This window comes from Tetrahymena thermophila (genome assembly GCF_000189635.1).
Source record: "Tetrahymena thermophila SB210 genomic scaffold scf_8254779, whole genome shotgun sequence".
Taxonomy (NCBI): Eukaryota; Ciliophora; class Oligohymenophorea; order Hymenostomatida; family Tetrahymenidae; genus Tetrahymena; species Tetrahymena thermophila.
The window spans coordinates 51,297-69,276 of NW_002476537.1; the positions used below are offsets into that span (position 1 = coordinate 51,297).

At 23.8% G+C, this 17,980-nt stretch overlaps 5 protein-coding genes across 5 annotated transcripts; 1 reads left to right on the forward strand and 4 right to left on the reverse strand. All coding sequences in view use genetic code 6, as the record gives it.

Moving 5' to 3' along the window:
* Positions 1–3,074: 3,074 nt before the first annotated feature.
* Positions 3,075–3,848, reverse strand: TTHERM_01026280 (hypothetical protein; the record flags this gene model as incomplete). The annotated part of the gene is made up of 1 exon (XM_001030727.1): positions 3,075–3,848. The coding sequence occupies one exon, from the start codon at positions 3,846–3,848 to the stop codon at positions 3,075–3,077; it is 774 nt and encodes a 257-aa protein (XP_001030727.1).
* A 1,225-nt stretch (positions 3,849–5,073) lies between these two features.
* On the reverse strand, positions 5,074–5,538 carry TTHERM_001026281 (hypothetical protein; the record flags this gene model as incomplete). Its single annotated transcript, XM_012795970.1, has 1 exon — positions 5,074–5,538. The coding sequence occupies one exon, from the start codon at positions 5,536–5,538 to the stop codon at positions 5,074–5,076; it is 465 nt and encodes a 154-aa protein (XP_012651424.1).
* Positions 5,539–6,933: 1,395 nt separating this feature from the next.
* TTHERM_001026283 (transmembrane protein, putative) lies at positions 6,934–7,257 on the forward strand (the record flags this gene model as incomplete). Its single annotated transcript, XM_012795971.1, has 1 exon — positions 6,934–7,257. The coding sequence occupies one exon, from the start codon at positions 6,934–6,936 to the stop codon at positions 7,255–7,257; it is 324 nt and encodes a 107-aa protein (XP_012651425.1).
* A 47-nt stretch (positions 7,258–7,304) lies between these two features.
* TTHERM_01026300 (hypothetical protein) lies at positions 7,305–8,237 on the reverse strand (the record flags this gene model as incomplete). Its single annotated transcript, XM_001030729.1, has 1 exon — positions 7,305–8,237. One exon carries the CDS (start codon positions 8,235–8,237, stop codon positions 7,305–7,307), a length of 933 nt encoding a protein of 310 aa, XP_001030729.1.
* Positions 8,238–10,064: 1,827 nt separating this feature from the next.
* On the reverse strand, positions 10,065–17,729 carry TTHERM_01026310 (EF hand protein; the record flags this gene model as incomplete). The annotated part of the gene is made up of 16 exons (XM_001030730.3): positions 10,065–10,906; positions 11,224–11,404; positions 11,464–11,882; positions 11,945–12,140; positions 12,208–12,659; positions 12,916–13,299; positions 13,347–13,572; positions 13,635–13,784; positions 13,837–14,032; positions 14,271–14,836; positions 14,948–15,332; positions 15,394–15,908; positions 15,973–16,362; positions 16,427–16,893; positions 16,973–17,111; positions 17,184–17,729. The coding sequence occupies 16 exons, from the start codon at positions 17,727–17,729 to the stop codon at positions 10,065–10,067; spliced, it is 6,054 nt and encodes a 2,017-aa protein (XP_001030730.2).
* Positions 17,730–17,980: the final 251 nt, after the last annotated feature.

The window sequence follows — 17,980 nt, forward strand, 5'->3', positions numbered from 1 at the left end:
TCTAAACAAATTATTGATAAGTAACTTTAATTTTTGCTTGCTCCTCAATCTTCTATCTAAATGTTTGTTTTTGAATTACTTTTATCTAATTTAGAAAAAATTTCAATTATTTTTCAAGTTCTTTGATTAGTACTATAAGAATGTTGTGTTTCTTTGTTAATAATATCTTAATCTGTTTTATTATTAGATAAACAGCTTCAGAAAATCATCCAATGAAATTTAATAAACTAAAAATTTAATGTGTCAATTATCAAATAAAGATATATGCTTTGTAAAAGTATATAATTTGATATAATTATATTTAAAGACTAATAGATAGATATAAATTAATTTTCTTCAAGAATAAAGCCTTAGGATTTAAAATCAAAGATAGTTATATCGAAAATAGTAACCATGAAATAATTCCTTTCAAAACATAAGTCAAATATATTTTTTATAATCGTAGCACAATATATTTTTTTATGTGTTCAAGAGATTAATATTTTCTTATCGACTTATTTCTATTGCTTTTAAATACATAAATTAAAAACTTTGAGTCTAATAGAATTACAAGAGTAAATAAATTTATTTACTAGCTAAATAAATATTTTTCCTATTAATTTTTGCTTATTAATTTCAACAAATTAATTTTATCTTCTATTTGATATAGACAAAACATGATGCATCATTCAATTTAAAGATAAATTCACAAAAACTGTATTTTACTAAAAACTCAAGCTAGTAAACAAAATATTACTAACTTTAGCACACTTTTTTTAAGACAATAAAAATTAGATCAATCTATATTTATCTTCGAGCAATTAGCTTTCGTTTAAATTTTGTAGATATTACAGACTTAATAGTTAATTTTACTTTTCTAAATTAATTAACATTTATTTTCTATCTCTCCCTTTCAATTTAAACTCCTTTTAATATCTTTGATTTAGTATATATGCCATTAGTACTAGATGAAATTGCTAAATATTAGATTCCCTTTCTAAATTATATTGAAAATTAAAGCTATTATTATATTTATCTCAAGAATAAACATCTTAAATATATTTATAAAAAAACAACATAGGTTATTTAAATTAATAAAAAAATTGATATTTCAAATATATAAATTTAAAATTTCATACATTTTCTGAAATTTTTTAAAGAATTTAACAATTAAAGGATTTTCTATTTTGAAGATAGAAAAATTTATGGCATTTATCATTAAAAATATTTCGAAATTCACTTATATAATTTTATTTAAATATTTTTTTAAAATACTTGATAGATAAAATATTGAGTTTAATTTTTAAAAGTAAAAAATAAATTATTTGGAATTTAAATTTTTAAGACAAAATCAAATACATAAAATATTAATTTTTTTAATTATCGTTTTTGAAATAAATAAAAATAGAAAATTATTAAAATTAGTTTTTTATTAAAATAAAATATCATAATTAGTAAATAATAAGAAAATTTTTTACTTAAAAAATGAAACCAAGACCTTATCAAAAGTGTTTTTGATAGAGTTATCAAATTCTTTATTTTTGATAATAATTTGTTTCGAATTTCAAGATTTTGATGATATAAAATTGTAAAAATATTTTTCTCTATTCATTTTTAACTTTTGACAAGTGTTAATTATAAATTTAAAAATCCAACAATAACGACTTCTAATTGATAAATAATTCATTTCTGTATTTTAGTGATTTTAAATTTGAATTTTCTCACTTAAAACACAGGAAATCATCATGATTGATTAATTTTATTATATTATTATCTTTAAAAAATAGTTTAAAAGTGAATAAATATAATAAATTATTCTTAAAATTGGTTTAAAATTGATTATTACTAATTTTCTTTGTATTGCACAAATAAAATAGCTTACTGTATTACAAACTTATACATAAAAAAATATATATTTATGAGAATCTAAAATATCTTTAATTATAAAAGAAATATCTATTTAAAAGTATATATTATTATTATCTAGTCAGCTATCTAGCTTTACAGACTGTTTTCCCTCGCTGTTTTAAGCCATAAAAAATATTCTCAAATATGTAATAATTATGCTAGTTTTGTCATTTTGTCTCTGTTCAAATTTAATTTACATAGGCATATTGATACATTTATAAATTTACTCTAATTCAATAAGAACTATATATAAATTTTTGTCTCAGACTTTTTATAACAAATAATATTTGAAAATAAATAAATGTCATTTAAGCACCGAAAATAAATTTAATGATACTATATAGGATTATTTTCGTGTTTTATACGTGAATTTTATTATTTTAAAGGATCTTTTTGATGTGGTTTAAAAAGAAATTCTTTTACAAAAAAATAAAAATTTTAATGGAATAAAATCAATCAAGTTTTTTAATATTTAATTTTTATGGCTTTTAAATAGGTATTTTAATGGTAGTAATGACAGAAATTGATGGGTTTGAGGAATTAAGCATGAAATTTGATCAAAAAATTATATTTTAATAGTATAACCACATAGCAGTTATTAAATACATAAAATTTGTATAGATATTTTAATTAATAAATATAGTAAGGATTTTATTTATATTATAGTAAACGAACAAATAATTTATTCTTTGATTTTTAACAACCAAATCCAAAAGACTTTTATTTCTAATCCACTTCTCCTGCAGCTACCAATAACTGCTTTATTTTTAAAATAAATACATTTTTATTAACTTTTAATATTAGTTTTTGATATTGTGCTTAACAGATTCAATAAACAGCTAAGTGAACCAAGTGAGTGAGGATCAATTACTTACTTACTTTGTTTCTCATTTTTTTTATTATATTATTAAATTTCTGAATTAGAATACATGTAAAAATACAAATAAATAGTCAATCAATCATGTTATATAAGAAGCTGATCTCAAATCTACTTGGAGAAGCAAACAAACTTTTTTGTTTGATTTTTATTTATTTATTTTTTGTTAATTTATTCATTTATTTAATTGCTTATTAATGAACATGAGTGTTTTAAAAATACTACTTTTAAAAATTGTTTGTTGTTATTTTTAATGTTTGTTATAGAATGTGAAAATCAATTAAGAAGGATTAGAGTGTAAAGTCTCCTTTCACTTAGAAAAAGAGCATAAATTGTTAAAGCAGGTCTTAGTGTTTTCTTTCTGTTTTTTTTAAGTTCTTGGTACACTAGATTTCTAAGGCTTTGAATTATTTATTTCTTGAGGAATTTGGGTTTCCTTATTTTCAACTTAATCTTTTTTTGAGTCATTATTATTTTTTACAGGTGGTGGCATGAAGTCTTCATCTCCTTCATCTTGCTAAATTATATAATTTTACCACTCTTTACCGCTTTCTAACCATAACTTATTTTGGTCTTTTGTATCTAAGGAAAACATGTCTTCTTAAGTGTCCTAAAGAAGATTATCTCTATCTAGAGCAGGTAGATCTTACTTTGGCTTTCCGTTTTTCTTAGACATATAGAGATTCCAAATAGATTAAGTTGTGTTTATTCTATATTGGCTGTTTTTTTTCTCAAGGATATCATTAAATTCCCTGATTGCTAAGCTTATCACATCGTCAATAGTAAATTACTTAGGAGGTAAATCTTATGTCACCTTGAGCATTTCGACCTTTCCATCAAATGTAAATTCTATATTCAAGTAGATTTGCACTTTCATCGTCTTCTCCTCCTAAGAGTTAGAGACGCAGTCAGTGTAGCGTGAGCTTCTATTAAATAAATAAGGAGGCACAATACCACCGCTATCTATCTTAAATTAGTTTGAGTTACCATTAGTAGGAAAATCAATCAACTTCTCGTTGCCGCTTCTATTTCCACTGTCACTATTTTGATCTTCATAGCTCATACCACTTTGATTTTTATCCATTAAAAATATTCCAAAGCTAACTTATTGAGTTTTCTTTCAAACAATCTTTTAGTTATGGGCTTTTTGTTTGTTTTTATGTTTGTTTGTATGAATGTATGTTTTTAGGTAAGTAAGTAAGTACTTCTCTCTTTTTTCTAAATATTTTTATATTTTTTGATTTTTCTAAATTCTGCTTTTGTTTATTTATTAATTATTTAATTAATTTATTTACTTACTAATTTAAGGAAAATTATTGAATGGTCAAACTAAATCAAACAATATGACTTGTACTTCTTTTTTACTACTTGTTTAATGTACTCTTTCTATCTATTTTTATAATTTATTACTTTCTTTATCTGGTGCAATCAACCTACTGCCAATTCTTATTAATTAATGTCACTCTTCCCCCCGATTTAAAAAAACTTTGTTTGATATATGTCTTTATTTTTTTAATTTCAAATATGCATTTGGAAGTTATTAAAAGGAGCTTTTATAGTATATTATTAAAATAAAAATCCTAGAAAATTTAATGATAAATATTTAGGTATTGTTAATATCAGTCATTCTTTTTGCTTACAACTAAGTAAATGCATTAAGCAATTTCTATACATTTTAATATATTCCATTAAAAATAAAAATTAAAAAACTGAAAAAAAATAAATCTCTTAATGACTGGAATGCGAATAAAGTAATCTTTCTAAGCTTCTATTTAATATAATTTTTTTATAGAAATATTATATTTAATTTATTTTCAAATTTATAGTAAATAGAACAAACAAACACAAATTATATAATATTTTTATTTAAATTACATTTTTAAAAATAAATGATCATGCAGGATTTTATTTACTATTTTTTAAGTTAATTTGAACAAATAAACTAAAAATAATGATTAAATTTAAAAATAAATTTTATGAAATTTAAAATATATTGTTTTAATGAAATTACTTGATAAAAAAATAATTAAAAATTTAAATATTTAGTGAGCTATTATGCTATTCTAAACACTTAGCAAAATTAATTAGCCCTTTTTATTTATTAACTACTTTTATATTTATTTTTGTTTTCATGAATGAAAGCTAAAATTTTATTAGTTATTATAATGCTTTTTTAACAATAATTAAAATAATAATTATAGTAGATTTACTTAAATTATGTATTTGTTTTTTTGCTATTATTTCTATATAAAATAATGATTGAATGAATTAATAATTGCTTGATAAAAATATCGATTGAACAGTTTTAGTCAACGAAGGAAAATCTAAACTAAATATTATTATAAAACATGAGATTACATTAGGTTAAATTGAATATTTTTATATTTTAGCAGATATTTAAGTAATTTGCTTTATCCTTCATTGCTTTTGAACTCCCAATACTGAGAAGCAGAGTCTGGTAAAAGTAGCGGCATCTACTTTTTCAGGAATATTTTATTCATCTATTTCGTTAAATTAATATTCTGATGAGGCTAAAGTTTTTAAGGCATCTTTGCAAGCTTCTTTTCCGATGAACCCATCTTTCTTTAAATCAAACAAAGTAAAAACATTATCTATTTCTTCATCACTAAAAATTCCAGTTTTAAAACCTTGTTCCTTCTTTAGCTTAAGTTATTGAATTATGAAGCCTTCGATATCTTCAGGCTATTTGAAGCATATGGCTGTGCAAATATCTTCAAATAATTCATTAATTCTATGTTTTCTTAAGTATTCATCAGCCTTTTCCTTTAAATGATTTACCTAGCTCATTGATTGTTTGTTAATTTTTATATGAAATGCTAAATTTGATCTATTTTTTAAGTAAGTTGATTGATTGATATTGTTGTTGTTGTTGATTCTAAATTTCAAAAAGTATCAAGTAAATAAATTATTTTCAAAATAATTAATTTTCAATGAATGAATAAACAAACAAATAAATAAATAAATATATTTGATTTTAAGATTGTTAATAATCCTTTAGGATTTATTTATTTATTTAATAGTTGCAGTTTCTTTTTTTATAAACTTCTTGCTCACATTCATATTGAATATTGAATGAGAGAATCAGCATAAATGCTGTATTTTTTAAAAATGAATCCTTGTTATAAATTTATTTTTTTCTATTTAATCATTTTATTTGAATAAATCTGCCATATAATTAATAATAATTAAAAAATATAAAATGCAAATTTTTTTTTAAAAAAAATTGAGCAAGATTTGGTTAATTTTAATATCATACACTTGTTTTTTTATCTTTTATATTAAAAGTATATTTTTAAAAAATAAATTTAAAATAAATATTTATAACCTTATTTATTTATTATTGTTAAAAAAGACTAAACCGATTCAAATATTTTTTACTCATAAAATATATTTTTTTTTTTTACTCATCAGAAGCTGATTAAATTTTTGGGTAATTTTTATTTTAGTTTAAAATTATTTTCTTTTATTTTATTAATCCAAAAAATTAATTTTTCAGAAAAAAATAATTTATTAAATTTTGCAAACAACAAAAAAAATATTAAGTTGAAACATTAATGTCAAAAAAAAATTTCTTGTAGGACAATAGTAATTTTGTAATTTTTATGAATTTCTTTACTATTTTATTATTTTGTTCATGTTAAAAATGAAGTTTATTACTAGGTATAAGTCAATCTATTCATTTGTTCATCAAATTACTTAACATTCATAAAAGTAGTGCTTAACTTTGAAGATCATTAAGAAAATTGATGATCACTAATTAAATTAATAAATGAATGAAAAGTAGTTAATTTCTCCTATAGGGAGCTATAGGTAGGGATATTATGTTAATTTTATTATAAGTGTTGATTACCTTAACTATTTCTCTTTTCTTATAATTGTGAGGTAGGGAAAAATCTAAAAATTGATAGGTGTTTTTTGATCACTAAAAGTTCTTTCTTAGTTTTTAATTATTTAATTTTTTATAAATTGCGCTAAGCTAATGAATGAAGATAATTATAATGAACGAATAGCTATAAAAGGTGATAAGTGAATGTTACATGCAACTATCTGTAACTAGACTATAGCTTGAGGTAGAATTCAAATACTTTGAGTTAATCTACTAGCTTATTCAAAAGTTTTATTGAAATAATATAGTTAAACTTGATAGCATGAATTTGAAAGTATTTGTTAATTCAACTTTTATAAAGATCACAAAAGAAAATTATAAATTACAGTCAAAATATTTATTATTTATTATAATGGAAAATATTATATATAATTTTGAAATAAACAAGGTTTTATACTTTAAAATAAATTAATTTAAACTAATAAGTGGATCACTCAATTTATATTTTTATTATTACTTACTATTGTTTTGTATATAATTGGTAGTTATTTAGTATTTATTTATGTAGGTAGGTAGGGAGGTTAGCAATTTTATATTTTGTTAGTTTTAGAAGAAGAAGAAGAAGAAAAAGAAAGTGGAGAACTGATTGTATAGGGTAATAATTTGTATATGCACGATTATTCATTCATTCATTCACTCAGCTTTTTTTTGATATTTCTCTAAAAGCTTATTAACATACTTAACTGATGAGAAGGTGTTTGACTTTTATAGGGTTATTAGCTTAATAGGTTGTAGATATTTCAATAAGATTGCTTGAGTTTTATAATCTTTTTAGTTAGTAGCGTATTTTATATAGTCGTGTTCTAATATTTCTACTATACTGTGTCTAAAGGTTTTTAAAATTTCAGGATTTCTCTCACTCTTTTCTTCTATTTCTTATAAAAGTGAATTGAACTTCTTAAGGGAGTTCAACTTTTTGACTTGAAGACCAGTAATCTAGCTGGCATACTCCCATCTACATTTTTCTTTAGAACTACCATTAAGGCGTGAGATGATATAGGGGATTGCAAGAATGAATAGATTCTTAGTCTCTTCACAGCTCTTTTAGCCAAGTTAATTCATCGTTAGCTTTGAGCTCTAGCTTTGGCAATCTTCCTGGCAAAGGCTATCGCTCTGCTCTGACTAGTTAGTTTAACTAGACTCTGGCTCTTTTACTAGCTTTAAGCACTTTTCTTCAGAGGACTACTCTTCATTTATTATGCTGGAACTTTCTGAGCTAGAAGAGAACAAATAGCTAGAAGATAAAGGTAACGGAGTATTATTAATATAAAAATCAGTGTCAAAACTATCGAGGTTATGATTACTAAAGCAAGATTTGTAATAGAGTTAGGAATTATTTAACAAATTTTGATATTTGTTACCAGAAATTCTACCTTATTAGTAAAACTCCTTATCGCCAAACATATCATCCTTTGATGTTTATTCAAGTGCTTCATAAATACTGTCTTCATGGTGAGTGGGATCTATAGAGTCAAATGTTTAGCTGTCCTCTTCTATGTAATTCTTAACTCTAACCTCAGACTAGTTTTCTTTTTGGTTGTTTGCTATCCAAAGTTAACTTTTCATGTTAAACTTTAATAATTTTTGCCCAATTAATTAATTAAGAATGAAAGATTTAATATTTATTTTTTTTTTATAAATTATCAAAATTTGTTGTATTGTGACTCGCCTGCTATTTTACTAACTAAAAAAAGAAAGATACGCCCTAAACATAATGTAATTAAAAAAAATACTTTTATTTTTATTATTTTTAATGACTAACATAAGAGCAATTATTATAAAACAAGTCTTTAAGCTTTATTATAAGCTTCTAAAGCCACTATCTAAATATTTATCTATCTATCTAATAGCCTAGTTAGTTAAATATTCATTTATTTATAATTCTTTATCAACCCATTTCCATGATTATCAAAATGAAATACTGTAAATTTAAATTTAGAAACAAATATTAACATCAATTTAAAATAAAAGTTTAATTAATTTGCGAATTCTTAATTTACAAGATGACTCATCATAGAAAAAAAAAAACTATTAATTTTCAATTAGATTTCATTACATAAATAATTTATCTTGCCTTAATAAAGACAGAAAAGCACAAAATAAATATTATTAACATAATCTAATCTCTTTCACTTCTTTCTCCTATTTATTTACCACTCTTTAATTCTCTTTTGCTCAAAACAACAACTCTTTGTTGTGAGCTATTGCTATCAATAAATATAATATAATCATGATTTTTTTGATATCTGATAGAGTTCCTGCTCGATAAATTAAAGTACATAAATATTTAAATATTAATTTAGAACACCTTTAATTCATGTAAGCCATTAAAAAAAAAGTTCATAAAATTCTGATACAAAAAATGAAAATTAACTTATCTAAATCTGCTTGTTGCTGATTTCGAAAGAAAAAATATAATTTTCAAGGCAAAGACAAAATTTAATTGAAGAAATATCAAGCAATTTATAAATATCTTCTGATGTATATTATTTATATTAAGTTAATTAGATAATTATTATTTCTTTTTTTTGTAGTTAACTAAGTCTATCCATAATATATAGATTAAGGATAATTACTTTTTAAAGTTCTAACTATGTGTTTAATACACATAAATAAATTGTACATCTTATAAATTTTTTTGATATTTTGATGTTAAAAAATAGAAACTATTGATTAATCTCCCTTTAGTAGAAATTTAGAGATTTTTCTTGTTTATCAATTTAAATTATCAAAAAATATTTTTTTTAAAGCTTTTTCAATAGAAATTTAAAATAAAAGTTTTATTTCAGCTTTTTAGTTTAAATAATCTCAAACAACACGAATCTATCTTCTTTGTAATCAAAATTAATAAATGAATATATTTAAAACTCTTAAATATTCTAAATTTATTAACTCACATCAAATTTGACAAGGAAATAATTCATTATTTAAAAAAGAGAAAATAGATAAGGCTATTAGATCAGCTATAATATTAACTATTATTTATTAATATTATTGTGATAATAACATCACACAAATCAAATTTTTATTTAAATTAAATTTCTGGTGTATTGATTAATAAAATAGAAAGAAGCAAGTCTAATGTAATATAATTAAAAATATTACGCCTTCAATAACTATATTGATAAAATCTAAAAACGAATTTAAAGAGTAATTATTTTATCTCAAATTTCTTTTTGCTTTTAAGTTGACTATTTTTAACACAAACTCCACAAAAAAATTACAAAGTGAATAAGAGGAAGAGTGAGTGAGTGAGCAATTTATTGATTAATATGATAAGTTTTTTTAAAGCACACATATTCTTTGTCAAACAAAAAAACAAAGAAATAAATTATATTTTAAATTTTATTTTACAGAGTTCGTTGTTATTTAATATAAATTATTGAATTAAAATCAACTAGGTGAATCTAAATCATCAAAATCATTTTGATATTCTTCTTCTACCTCTTATTTTTCTTTCATTTGCAATAAACTTTCTTTTTTCTAGTCAGCTAATGACTTTTTGCTATCAGTATCTTATTTAGACTCAATCTTTGAAGGGAATTGAGAAGTTACTTTTTTTATTTAAGGCTAATCTTTTTTGCTTTCAAATGAGCTCTCTTTCATTTGCATTAAAGAGTTCTTCTTAGAGTCAATTATGCTAGATGATTCATCTTTCTTTTTATCTAAATAAGAATCTTCTGCAGCAGAATAAGAGCTATCAGCGTTCTTAGTTGAGGTTCCAAATTTGTTGTTGCTAGTTGAAGGTTATAAATAATTTTTATTTGAAAATTTGCTGACAGGCTTTTCTTTTGCATTTTTCTCTTAATCACTAAAGCTATCTTGTAATTGACTTAGCTCATCAAGTGTTAATTCTTTTTATGTCACAGAACCTTTTTTATTTAAATATGAATCTTAATTGCTATCTTCATCCTATTTTTTTTATTTCTTCTTTGCATCAGTAGTCTTAGGCTTAGTTTTACCAACATCTATATCTTCGCCAAACTCTTTTGCTAATTACTCATAATCTTCACCTTCTCTAGGTGGAGAAATAGAGACATCATCTCCTACATCTAACTCATTTCTGAAGCTCTTGAATCCTCTAGCTTTTAAAGCCTTAATTTCATCCAGCATTTTCCTTTCATCTTTTGTGTAGAGATTAAGTCTCTCCTTAGAGCTCATTCCCTTTTCTCTCAAGCGATTATCTATCCTATCAAGAGTTTTAAGTTTCTCAAGATAAGCTCTTCCTTTACATTCTGTTTAATATCACATTTAAAATAAACATCGATTGAAATAAAAAAACCAAATTATTATTTCTCTTTATCAAAAAAATTTCAACAAATTATCAAAATAAAATATTGGTTTATTCACGAAAAAAATTAATTTATTATTTTATTTCAGTTTAGCAAATAAAATAAATTTTATTTTAAGGACAGTTAATGCTTTTAGAAATTTTGAATAAAATAAAATCTAAAAGTTGATTTTAAATTTTAAAATATATCTTTTTGGTGGTATTTTATTTAATTAACTGATTTTAAATAAAAATATTTAAAATAAATAAATAAATTATTACTTTGCTCCATCAACAAAGGTCTGTTTTTAACTTTTTCAAGAATCTCACTCTTTTTTTATTACCACTCCTGCTCTTATTTTTTGAACTCTTGCTATTTTCTAGTAACAGCCTCTTTTCTGTTTTGCTGCAATTTTAGTGTTTGGTCATTCTTGGAATACTTTTCTCTTACAATTACAGCCATCTTTATAATTAATATGAAAAAATTAAATTAATTTAGAACTAATTATTTAGATAAAATACCTCTTCAGCCTTTTTCTTTCTTTCCTCTTCTTTCTTCTTTTCTTCCTGCTTCTTCTTTTCTTTCTCTTCTTTATCCTTTTTATTCTTTTCAACTAGTGTCTCCCATTTTTAAATTGAAGGAGGTTGGTATTTAGGCTTGTGATCTCTCCATTTCATAGCTTCTTAAAGTTTATCAACAGCTGGCTTAGTTTTAGTTAGTCTCATCAGTTCATTCTCTTAATCTAAATAATCTCTTGGAGGCAATTTACGAGATTCTTAAAAATTAAATGGAAGAACCTCTGTAGGTCTTTTCCCTCTTCTCTTTTTATCAAGACGTTCTTAGAAGTCTTAGTGCATCTTATTAAAATTAGGAATTGGCTTTGCCTTAGGTGGTTAAAACGAAGGCTCTACATACATCTCTCTTTTAAGAGGATTCATGGCTAAATATAACAAAAATTTTAAATCAACAAATGAAATATAGCACAAATTAAATCTAACTTACTTGATACTTTTGTAACTCCTGAATATCCTTCCATAAGCTCTCTTGCACGACGCTCTTGCTCATGTTTCTCCATACGAGGAGGTAATTTAGACATGGACATAGTTTTTTGAGCTTGCTTTGCTACTCTTTCCTAACGTTTTAGTTCTTCATCTCTATTTATTTTCTCAAGCAAGTTAATTGAGCAGAACCAAGGAACCTTATGAAAAAAATAAGTAAATATATAAACAAATAAATCTTATTAATAAATTGTGTAATGAAGTTACTTTATTTGCTTTGAAAACAAATGAATCTCTTTCCTCCTAAGTCTTTCTTTTACTTCTTTTTAGAGAAGTTTCAGGGTTCTTATCACGAATGTAAAATTTAAATGGCTTTTCTCTCTATATTGTGATTGCTACAGAATTCTTTCTAACTTCTTGTCTTCTCTTTTCCTATTCATGCATGATTTTTTCATATAAAGGCTTCTTTACATGATCAGGAATTTCTTTAGGCTTTGGGCGAGTGTTATATTCTTTTCTCTCCTTTTCCCTAGCTTCTTCAATCATCTCTTCCACTTTTTTTTATCTTATGGTCTTCTTTTATTTTCTCTCTTTTTCTCTTTCGTCAAACTGGTAAGGCTCAGGTTTAGTCAATTTAAACTTTTTTTCTTTAGAAACTTCACTTGCATAGTAATCAAACATAGCTTTTTTGTAGTCTCCTCTTTATTCTTGTAAATTTCCTAAATAAAAGTAAACATTTTGTTAAATTTAAAATAGAATTATCATAAAAAGTTAAACAAATATTTTATCTTTGTAGAAAAAAATTAATAAAAATTGTTTTAATTTGAAAAAAAACGATTTTATTATTTGAAGAATAAATAAATAATTCTTAAATTTATTTCAAAACTTAATTTTATTGAAATTTTTTTTAAGCAAAAGAAAAAATGATTAAATTTCAAACTTAATATTAATAGATTGAATGAATAAATTAATTACTTTTTGAGTCAAAATATTGCTAATTGCTTTCTCTTGCTGGCTCATCTAAATAATTATTTTTTCTAGTTTAAGATAGCTTTATATGATGTTGATCGGGATTTTAATAATGATCTTCATCTTCATTAATATCATCTCTATAATTAAAATCTTCTGAGTCACTTTAATAAACTCTTTTCTTTTTATGGCTAGATTTACTTGAGTAGTATTAATCTTCATCACTAGTGTATGGCTTATATTTTTAATCATCACTCTCCAAAGCTCCATAACCACTTTTTCTTTTATCAACTAAATAGCTTTTAGTGATACTTTGAGAGAGTCCTTTTATTTCACTAGACTATCCTTCTTTGGCTGAAGACTTCTAAAATGATCTGTTAAAAGCACTCTCTATTAATAAACCTTAATGAGTTAATGTTATATTTATTAAATTTTACTTGGTCTTGCTAGAGCCTTCCTATCAGGTTCATAGCCTCTTTTGTAAATATGAGTTTCAGGATCGGAATCATAACCATCTATTTCTTCAACAGCATCTTATTCCATATAATTGGAGTTATTTACAGATTGTTTAAAGCTTGAATCGTTTAGCATTTGTTATTCTTTCTTTTCCTTCATTCTGCTATTAAATAAATTCTCGTTATCTTTTTATCTAGGAATAGTAGCCTATGTAATAAATTTATTAAATTAATATTCTCTCAGTTCAACATTTAAGAATGAATTTATACTAATTTTTCTTTAAATTCTTTATCTTCTTCTTTCTTGTTGATGTATTTTGGTCTTCCTCTACGAGTAAAATACTCCATAATTTCTTCAAAATCGAGATATTCATCACATTCTGCTTCCATTCTATCTAAAGTATCACACAAAAGTTCTTCCTAATAACATCAATAAATGTTAATGCACACGAAAAAGAATTAAAAAATCTACCTTCAAATCAAATTTATCTGCTTTTCTTCTCGACAAGTTATTTGTATATTAAGGATATTTAGGATTCATTTTGACTGCTTCAATAAATTAAAAGGAATTCACATAAACTTCTGACTGCTTAGGAAGTTTATCATATTCTGTTTTAAGAATATTTTTAATTCCTTCCTCTAAGTCGACTTCATTCTGATCATCAACACTAATTATAAATATATTATTTATTCGTTCATATTTCCAATTTATAATTTTCTGTAAAATAAAAACTTTAAATTCAAACCAAAAACTTTGATTGAAACTCAAAATTTTAGCCTTATTACAAAGACCTCAATTTTATAAATATGGAATTAAAAATTTTAATTTATGAAAAGAGTTTTTAAATATTGGAGATAGTTTATAGATCTGATTGTATTAATTTTAACTTAATAAAAAAATTTTACTTATCTTTTATTGATGAAAACACTTTAATTTATTTTATTTTTTCTTGTGTGTCAGCCTCATTGCCTTTTTTAAGAGATTTTATATCATTGAAATACTCTAAAAATTGCTGCCAAGTTAAGTATTCTTTAGTAGATTTAATATCAGGATCACCAATAAATTGCTCTTATTCAATTCTATAAAGAACACGATCTACATTCATAGTTTTATCAATCGAAGGCATATAAAGTGCAGGTAAATGAAGTATTTTAACTATTCTTACATCACTTCTAAGTTTTTCAACATATTACTTTCTACTAACTATCATGTCATTGTGTTTATCTAAATCTATAAACAATTCTCTCATTATTCTCAAATGCTCAGCTTAAAGTAAACAAGTGCTGTTATTTTCATTTAGTTCAGCCACTTCGTCTTCTATTTAATTAAGACTTTGCTAGGCATTTTTAATATTTTTTTTACGATTCTTTTTAATCTCATCATAAAAATAATTTCCACTTGTAGTACTTTTTTCTAAAATATTACGAGGTGTTTGCAAGAATTTGACAAATTCTTCATAAGTAAAATATCCCTATTAATTAATAATAAATAAATTTTTAAATAAATAAATAAATATTTTAAATTTTGTTAAAATCAATTTCTTTTTAGATGATATAGATGATCAATATAAATTTTTTCTTACCTTTTTTTCAGTGGGGAACTGCTGAACACTTTTGTTTAAATTCTAAGAAGTTAAATCGTAAATAGAGAGGAGCTATTTCTGCTTTATTAAATATTTAACACAATCTAATTTGTCAACAAGGCCAGTTTGCTCTTTGTCTATTTTATCAAACATGGTCTAAATCATTTTTAATTCCTAATATTTGTTTTGTTAGTTGATGTCTCCCTTTGAATTATTCAAACTAGATTAGCCCATTCTGTCTGGACTTTGAGATTTGTCATATGACTTAGCTAAATTTGTAGTTGGTTTTTTCTCCCAACGAATGCGATTTGGAGAAGTTGACTCATATAATTCAAAGTCTTTTTTTTCCAAAGATTTTTCTAACTTCTTCACTTGCTCTCTTTTTCTATTTAAAGAATAATTTAATGAGACAAAATATAAAAAATAGCTTTGAAATTTGATCTTACTTTCTATCAACAACATAATTTTTAAATTCTTTATCCCACTTCTCATAATCTCTTATTTCTTCTTCCACTGTTTTTGGAGGTGATCTTATTGCTACTTTATGTTGTTATTGTTGACCAATAGGTGATTTAGGTTTTTCATTATTGGTTTGAGATTCCCTTCTATATGGATTTTAAAATTTATGTGCTCCTTTTAGTTTATGGTCAAAATTATGACTATCATGTAACTCTTAATTTTCTCTATGTTAAACATTTAATTCACCATTTTTAGGACTTTTAAATCCTTGATGAGAAACAGTTGATTGAATATTCAACGGTGAGGCAACATCAGAAAATCTTCTAGGTGATTTGTATAGTTACTTTCTAGGGCTTCTATCTCCCAACTTGCTTAATTTATGTTAATCTGCTTCTAAATCTACTCCCATTTCTTCCTCTTCTTCATCATCATCACTGACTTCTATTCCTTATTTCCTCAACATAATTTTTCTAAAATATTTGTTCTTTTTGCTTATTAATTCCTTTTAAGTTAATTTTAAATTAAAAAATATTTTCATTTTATCAATATTAAACTGAGATGTTTACCAATGTGTGCTCAGTCTCTTCAAGAGAAGGTTTTTACATGCTCTCTAAAGCATCATAGAATTGTTTAACATTTTCATCAATTGATCCTGACATTTTCAGCTGAGAAAATCTGTTTTTGTCATCAAAGAACCTGTCTTTGTAGGATCTGCTTCTTTCATCTTCATCTTCTTTTTCTTTTTTCTTTCTGTCAGACAATTCTAAATTGTATTTCTTTGTGTAGTAATCCTCTACTTCCTTCTCTAAATTATTGCTTTCTTCAAATTCTTCCTCTTCAATTCCATTTTAATTGATATACTTAGGTTTGAATCTCTCCTTGCCAGTTAATCTATCCCAATTTTCTTACTTCATTCTTTCATCTTTTTCTTTGTTCTTTTTGATTTACTCTTCAGTCTTACAAATAAACAAAAATAAAAAATTAATAAAATTATTTCATCTTTCATTAAAAATTTTGTACTTGTTTAAGTTTTTCTCTCAGCTTATGTATTTAATCTATCTTGTCAAAAACTTGATTTTCAACTACTTCAGAAAGCTCTTCATTCAACTTATTATCATAAACTCTATCTTAAAGTCTATCATAAGTTAATCCCTAGTCAATATCCTAAATTCCAAGTTATTATAATATCTCCATTTTAGAAATTCCTGCATTATTTTTGGTGTCATCAAACTCTTTTTCATCATTCTTAGGATGCTATTCAGGTTTAGGTACTTTCTTCCTAGATTACGGCTTCTCAAAGATTTCTTCGGGAATTTTAAAGCCTCCGGACTTGGTAATCCTCTTAACTACATGCTTAGATTCGTACTCTTTTGCTTCTAAGATATAAGGATCTTCTTCACTATGTGTATTTGATAAATGCTAAAGAGCCTTGTAAGACTTTGACTTTTCTACCTTTTTACCAACAACTTCAAATTCAACAGTATTATCTAAGCAATTCATTTATTTAAAAAAAACAAATAAATAAATAAATAATTAATCATTTATTTAGGAATGAATAAAAAATACTTTTCTTTTCAAATTGGTCATCAACTTCGAATATGTTTTTGCTTTTTGATTTTAATTTATCCTTGCCAGTGAGTCTATCCCAATTATCTTGCTTTTACTTGTTTTGCTTTTCTTGCATCGCTTTTAATTACTCCTTTGACTTTTGATTGATTAAACAATTTAAAAAAAAATATGTTTTAAGTTATATAATATTGTCTAATGAATCGTTTACTTTTGAAAGTCTTTCTCTTGATTGGTGAATCTGCTCTATTTTCTCATGAACTTTATTTTCAACTACCTATGAAAGTTTTTCATTTAATTTATTTTCATAAACTCTATCTTGCAAAGTATCGTATGCTAGACCTTCATCTTCATCTGTTATTCCCAATTTTTATAAAATTTATTGTTTAGAAATTCCAACAAAATTTTTATTGCTGTCGAATTCTTTTTCTTTCTTTAATGGAGTTATTTCACTTTGCTATGCCCTTTATTTATATCTTGGCTTATCGAAGTAATCTTCAGGAATTTTGAATCCACCTGATTTAGTTTAACTCTTTACAACATTTTTTTATTCATATTCCTTTGCCTCTCTAACATATTAATCTTATTAAGTATCTTTTTAAAATATATTTCCTGCTTTAACGTCTTCATACTTCCTGCCTACAATTTATAAATCAGACATCCCTTTTCCTGCATTCTATGACGAAAAGGGATTTGTCTGCTTTGACTTTTCTTAAAAATTGCGATTCTCCTTTTGCGAAAAAGGTGTTTTATTCATATTTCAATTTTAAATTGAATGCAATTAATTTATTTTAATTTATAATCAAAAGATAAATAAATAATTAAATAATATTTGCTTTGACATTGAATTTGACTTTGTAAAAATTGATATTTCTATTAATAATCTGATTCATTTTACTATGAAAAATCAAGGTAGATATTTTATATTAATTCACATTCAATGAACTAATAAGCACAAATATTATACATACATATATTTATTTATATATAAAGGAATAAAGAAAATTT